The following is a 6,967-nucleotide window of genomic DNA, read 5'->3' on the forward strand; positions in this document are numbered from 1 at the left end:
GTCTGACTGCAGCCTATTCCTCCCTTCTAGTGTGCCCACATCCCCCCAACACTTCTGCCACAGCACATGCAGCCTCACTGGAACAGCCCTGGTTACCTGCCAGCCCAGGGCTGCTCCCAGGGCTCCATATGCTGTGGAGAGGCTGGCTGGGGTAACAAAGGTGCTTCAGTGTCAGGGGTTGCCTACTGGCTAGTCCCACACTGAAGCATCCTTGTGCCCCAGCCAGCCCTGTCACATATGTGCATTTAAGTGCAATAATTTTCTGTGGCATCAGATATTACTTGTGTCTGATGGGAATATCCTACAGTGCAGTAAATTACTCAACCCCAGCCTAATTACCATGCACGCATAGACAGTGATGCTTTACTGCACTGTAAATTAGTTTACTGCAAAGTAAAGTGCATGTATAGATGCAACTACTGTGAGTCAATTCCAGAATAGGTTGCAGAACCCTGCTTCTGGGACACCATCCCCATCGCCTTCCCCTGTGACCAGCCCCTTCCACACCTACAGCCTTGCTCAGGCTGATATAATGTCTCTTGTTGTTAGGACCAGTCTTCTGGGCCATGCATGCACAATCCTTGCTGGTTCATATAGCCTGGTACACATGCACTGGGTTAAAACTGGGGCAAGTTCACTGGTGTCTGGTGATACCAGACAAAGCAGAGAGAGACCAAGGCACACCCCAGAATCCAGCAAAAGCAGCCCAGCTTCTGAGGCCTGTCCCTCCAACTCAGCCGCGGCCATCTCATCTGCAGTCACTGTGCTCGGCAAGCCCTGGCCTTTAAGCTGCCCCCTCCCCAGGGCAGTGACCATTCTGGAGGGGAGGGGAGGGAAGCAGAACCCCACATACAGCCCTCGACAGTTGTGTCAAAGGCCTGTATACCTGCAGAGCTGCACTAATGTTATCTTTCTTCTCTGATACCCTGACTGATACACTGACTCATACCCAGGACTCAGCTCCCTCTCTCTTATTCAAAACAAAAGGAGGCAAAACTGCAGTGCTTTGCTTTCACCTTGTCAGAAGCCTAGTGTCAGAGCTACCACCTCCTTCAGTTTGCAGGTAAGTCTTGCAAGATTTGACACTTATTGGAAACCCTGGGTCCAGGAGCTGGGAGATTCTCAGAGCAGCCCGGATTATAGTTAAAGAGTATTTCCAATGTTTTTTTATTTTTTGCACAGCAAAAATAATACAAAAGAATCACAGGGGCCCTGGATGATGCAAACAGCTACGTTTGCATAATATGCAGGGCCTTACTCCACTGACTTATAGCTCCATGCTGGTGCCAGGGCTGCAACTTTGCTCTCTGCCTGAGGGGTGTGGGAAGGCAGCAGGGAGCTCCCAGCTCCCTGATCAGGACAGGGGACTTGAAAAGAGCTGTGGTGGAGGGCCAGGTCCCAGCCCCCTGTCCCAATCTGCTGGTGGGGCAGCTAGCAGTGAGCAGGAGGTGAGTGCTACACAAACTTTGGTGCCTGACACTGCTGCTGGCCAGGCCTAGCTGGGGGGGAGGGGGGGGACATTCTGGTGCCTGGATTTGGGGCTCACTCTGCAGCCTATTAGAAGCCTCTTCATGTCTACAGAATATAACTTTCCAGTGGGGGAGGGAGTATGTCACAGTCCACAGGACTAGAAGGCATCTCCTGGTTCACTGAATTCAGCCCCTGGTATCCCAAGCAGCCACATCATATAATTCAGCCCATACATGTACCAAGCGCCAAGCTGGCCTTTTTGCTTCTCTTACTCTAAGAGGTCCTTAACCCCACTTTCCTGTTTCCCAGCTGGGTCATTGGCTACCACAGAATAATAGAAACCAAAAGGCAAACAGGGAATGGCCCAGCGAACTAATCTCTGCTTTTGCAGGGTGCCCTGCATTCAGGTCCCTGCACCCCATGCTAGTTATCCATTTTATCTAATGACTGTGTAATGCCAAGTGGTAGCAGGACCCAGAACCCAGGGCTCTCCTGAGGTGAATCCCATAATGAATGTGAATGCCACAGAGTTCTGCCCCCGGGGCAGCGCATGCACAAGGCCAGCACAAGATGACACCTATTGGTAAGCGGGAGAAGCCATGGATGGGCTGGGGCTCATTGATATGTTTGTGGGTGAGCATGAGAGGGACACATTGTGAGAGTGAGTCTTCCTTGCAGAGAGTGATTTTTTTTCATGGAAATGACATGTTTTAGGAAGACAGACCAGAAAAAAGTTTTTACAGAGACAAAGGGGCCCTCACTGGGTATGAAGAGGATGGGGGAGGAGAGGGCTGCCAGGGGAGTGGCTGGGGGAAATGAAAAGTAACTGACTAGTTACCATGAGAAACTGGAAGGCAAGGCACACTCGGCAGCAAAGAAGGCATAGAAAGGAAGGGAAGTGAGAGAGGAGGGTGTGGCAGTGAAAAGGGAGTGCATGCCCTGAGAGGCGAGCTGCAATGGTGCTTGCTGATCTGCCCAATCATGCCTGCCCTCCATAAGCAGGACTGTTTCCATGCTGCAGGGAGTGGTTTACTCTGATTTCCCCTCTGAGATTGATGGGACATGGACTCCCTGACAATCCCATCACATCGGCAAATAGCTGCACGCCCAAAGTTGGCTGATTCATTAAGCTAAAATAGCTAGTTACCAAGCCACCATAATGCCCTGAGCCTGCCACCATCCTGCTCAACACTTCCCCTCCAAAGAACTAGGATGCCCCCATTTTGCTAGTCACTGGCTACCGGCTTTCTTCTTCTTCTTCCCCTAAGTCGTCAGCTCTGATGCTTCTATTCCAAATGTCGTGACAGTCAGGGATGGGAGGGGGTTTGGTTTTTCATTTTAACCTGGTTTCATCTGCAAACTTGTGGCATTTTACCCTTATCCAACCTGGCTGTCTTCTCTTCTTACTACCAGGAGGACTGAAGCCAAAGCTTCTCTCAGGCAGGATGGCTGCCATTCCTTACGGTCTTTGGTAAGGCATGTGAGGCTCCTCTTGGGGTCAATCTGGAGGGAGGGGAGTGCTCGCAGGAATTCATACAATCAGCTACACCCCGTTGAGATATCAAAGTGAGAAGTGCTCTTGACAGGTACCCAAGCATAACATGCAAGCTCTTCATACCCCTCTAGGACCCTTGGGTGGGCCTAGGGTGGCCATTATAGAGGACAGTCTGGTTGTCCTCTGTCCTCTTGATACGAAATCTGACACCTTTATGTCCTCTATTTTTCTCTTGAAGAGAAAAATAGAGGACATAAAGGCGTCAGGTTTTGTATCAATGGAGAACAGGGGACAGAGCAGCAGAAAACCAGAATGTCCTCTCTGATGGCCACCCTAGTGTGGTGTTCTCCTTGATCCAAGTCAACAGCAAGCAATGTTTTTTTCTAGCCCTCTGTACCACAATGGTCTCTCTCTCAGAGGACTATAGATCTCCATAGCAGACTCTGTAGACTTAGGCATTCATTGCACTCACGGTCAAGTTTTGCATTACAGCTGTACTAGGTAAAGATCTTCTTTCTCAAAGACAAAAGCTGAGATTCTGAAGAACAGGGAGGTAGTTTGGGGCAGGTAGTTTTATGTGGTACAACTATGGACTGACTTTAAGCAAGGTCTTGGCTTCCCCCAGGAAATATACACACCATTATTTCCAGTAGGGTTGAAGCCATGCTCCCTTTACAGTCCCTTAGCTACCACGTAGGGGCTAGTCATAGGACCTCTCCCAGGGGGGAAATGCAAGGCCAAGAAAGGGCCATTTGTCAAGCAGTCAAGAAGGGGGAGTGTGTTAAGAAACTGGAGCCAGGGACCTGGGGAAAAGGAGGCAGAGTAAAGAGAATCTGAAATCTAAGTCTGAGGCACATCAGTGGCCAAACTGCTAGAAATGAGGTGGGTTGGAGAGGCTGCAGCTTGGGGTATGGCCTAGGGAAGGCCATGCCAGACAGGCAGATCCTAGCATTCAGAGCAGTGTGCTGACATCCCAGAGGCCCAGCAGCCTGGAGCCTGGCTTTTCGTCTCTGGGGTGAATTCCCCCTATGGAATCATAGGGAGAAATGCTTTTTGTAGTGGAAACCAGTGACTCAGCTAGGGACTGAAATCCCAGGGTGCTATGAGTAGGTCCCAGACCCACTGTCTAATGCCCCATCACTCTAGGCTGCTACCACACCCCAGAATTTCACCCTGATGCCAAGGTCTCAGTGCAAATTCTCCTGTTCTCCGTGCCCATGGTTGTATTCTCTGCTTTCTAGTTACTTGCCAGGAACAAGGGAGTTCTTTGGGCATGCAAGTGTAAGCATAGCAAAGTGTGGCAGGGATAAGGGCACCTAGAACTAACTCTTGTCTGAGGTTGAAAATGGCTTTGTGGGAGCAAGAGTGTCTTTAGGAACAGATCCCTGGCAGGAGAGGCAGCAGCACAGAGCAGGCTTGCCACGCTCAGGGTCAGACAGCTGCTAAACATTGCTTCAGGGCAGCACTAGCCTGTCTGTGCTCCTGAAGAGGTGAGTGAGGGCAGGAGGGCCTGGGGAAGTCAGTCTGGAGTAACCCCACCTCTTGCATCTCTCTAGTGCTATGTACTGTTGGCTGTGCCATTCCCTCATGGAGCCAGGCCCTTGCAGTGTGTATTTGCTGACACGTAGCTACTGCAGAGGGCCCCAGAGCCAACATGAAAGGTCTGACTTTGCAAAGCCGCTCCCTGGAGCTGCATCAGCCTTGCAGGTGGGGCTCGTCATTGACACTGCTCTCCAGAATATTGTTGTGACCAATAAGCAGCGGGGCCAGGCTACTTGATCTTCAAGGGTGGGAGTCTGGGGTGGCCCAGTGTTGGCCAGAGCCAGGTCTGCTGTCTGTTGTAGGCTCCTCCTGCCTGAGGTACTTGGCGTTGTTGGTGTCAAGCAAGGACTAAGCTGCAAGAGGAAGTGGTTAGCAGCACGTGACTGACAGCAACCGAGAACTGCCTGAACCACAAACACCTTGACGGGCTTTGATCCAGTAGCTGCAAACTTCAGCAAATTTCTGCAGTCTGTGAGCAAAAGGCTTCAGGGTTTCAGGCCAGATGACTCTCAGCAGGCACACAGCAGCCCTGCAGCAAATCCCCAGGCAGGAAATGACAGGCAGTAAGAATGAGCAGGGGAGTCACACCCCTGTGCTCCACTGCATGGCAGCCAGTGTCCCAGCCCCCTAGCAGGGCAGGGATTGCTTGGCAAGTTCCCTGTGCTACCAGTCACCCTCCTAGGAGCAGGTTCTGCCCTCCCTGTCACCAACATAAAGAACTTCCATGCACTTCAGTGGGCTTTAGTCCAGATCTACACCAGTAGGCTTGTTCTGGGATCTACGGTGCTACAGTTCCATTCCCAGGACAGAGGGATACACAATTCAGTCTCCTTCAGCCAACAGGCAAAGACAAGCCCTATGGCCCAGCTTGCTAATAGCAGGAGATATACTTTGTATTTCCATCCTGGTGGAATCCTAGGCTCAGAGCCATTGCCCCTGGAGCAAGCTTGGCACAGTTCACTGTTGTCAATCTTGAGCAATTTGTCCCTATACAGATCTCAGCAAGTGAGAGAAAGCTCAGAGAAGAGCAACACCGGGGAGTAGGTGCAGCTGGGAAATAGGGAGACAAGGCAAGAAGAGAAAGGGCAGCCCACTGACTGTGTGCAAGGCAAGGCTGTAACTCTTGGAGGGGGAAAGTTAGGGGGCTGCAGGAAGTGTGGGGTCACATGAGGACCTGAAATGTAGGTGGCCATCAGGACAGCCATGCTGGCAGTGAAATAGATCTGCATCCCAAGAGAGATAATGGAGGCCCCAAAGCATGGGATTTTCAGTTCTAGCCCAGTCCAAGCCTCAGAGATGCATGCACAGTATTCGGGCACTGGAATTTGTAGAAAGGGCAGAGGACTTGGCTGTCTCATTCCTGTGGCCCTGTAATTCACTGAAATGGCCTGGCATCCACTTGCAGACATATCAACCTCCCTCCCTCACCACAGTCATTAGGAAACATCCTTCTGCGGAACTTGCCTGGCTGGTCAGCTCTGCCACACTTGGAGTAGAAATAACAGAATCATGTGCTCAGAAGGCTAGAAGGGTGCACAGGGGCCAGCTAGTGCTACCCCTGCACAGAGGCAGGATGTGTGGTTCTTAAAGCATCCTAGACCAATTGCTGGCAACTGGGAACCAGTCAGAGTGGGTGCCCAGGGGACACAGAGATCATGGAACTAGTTTTGGGCCCATAGCAGTACTGTCAATGAGTCAAACAATTGGCAGTCTCTTACACTCACCTTCTTCTTCTGCATGGGCTCCTTCTCACTTGCATTGGACGGCTTGCGGCGCAGCATAGTGTTCCTTCCAGAAGGGCTAGGCCGTAGGATGATGGATGAGGGCTGAGCTACCAAGTGCAGATCCCAGTGTGTCACTTACTGAAATGCTGCCGGCACAGACACCAGGAAACATGCAGGAAGCCGCTGTGTCACATGAGCCACTCTTACAGCAATCGCTGCTCTAGAGCAGCTGCCCCCCCCATAGCACTTGTGAAGGAGGAAGGAAGTAGCAGCTTGAGGATCTTGTTGTGCCTAGAGTCCCTAGAGCCAGCCTGCCAAACAGAGCCTTGCCTTCATGCCTTGGCAAAGGGAGGGCCCACTCTATGTGGGCAAGGGGCTCCTTCTGAGCAGGCACTAAAGGAATTGGCCGAGGTCATTGCAGGACCCCGGCATGGCTTTACAAGCACTCGTGGTGCTCTGGTGTGGTGCCGGAGGACTGGAAGAGGGCCAACGTGGTTCCCATCGTCAAAACGGGGAAGGAGGAGGACCTGGGAAACTATAGGTCAGTTACTCTTACCTCGATCCTAGGCAAGCTGTTTGAGAAAATTATTTTGGCAGGCACACATCCACGAGGGGCCAGCAGGGGACTGCATGCTTCGGGGCAACCAACATGGGTTCATCAGTGGCAGGTCCTGTCAGACCAACCTGGTGGCCTTTTACGATCAGATCACCAGATCACTAGATGCAGGGGTAGCAG

At 51.7% G+C, this 6,967-nt stretch overlaps 1 protein-coding gene across 2 annotated transcripts in view; it reads right to left on the reverse strand.

Annotated features, from left to right (window-relative positions):
* SASH3 (SAM and SH3 domain containing 3) overlaps positions 1-6,596 on the reverse strand; it is a 26,805-nt gene extending 20,209 nt beyond the window's left edge. Inside the window, exon 1 of one of the 2 annotated variants that reach the window (XM_019521155.1) lies at positions 6,232-6,596. In XM_019521155.1, the coding sequence (XP_019376700.1) occupies positions 6,232-6,288 (57 nt within the window). In that variant the 5' untranslated portion in view covers positions 6,289-6,596. The remainder of the gene's footprint in view (positions 1-6,231) is intronic. The other variant, XM_019521154.1, reaches the window with a different exon arrangement.
* Positions 6,597-6,967: the final 371 nt, after the last annotated feature.

The sequence above is a fragment of the Gavialis gangeticus genome, unplaced genomic scaffold (assembly GCF_001723915.1).
Source record: "Gavialis gangeticus isolate Ggan-Ray unplaced genomic scaffold, GavGan_comp1, whole genome shotgun sequence".
Taxonomy (NCBI): Eukaryota; Metazoa; Chordata; order Crocodylia; family Gavialidae; genus Gavialis; species Gavialis gangeticus.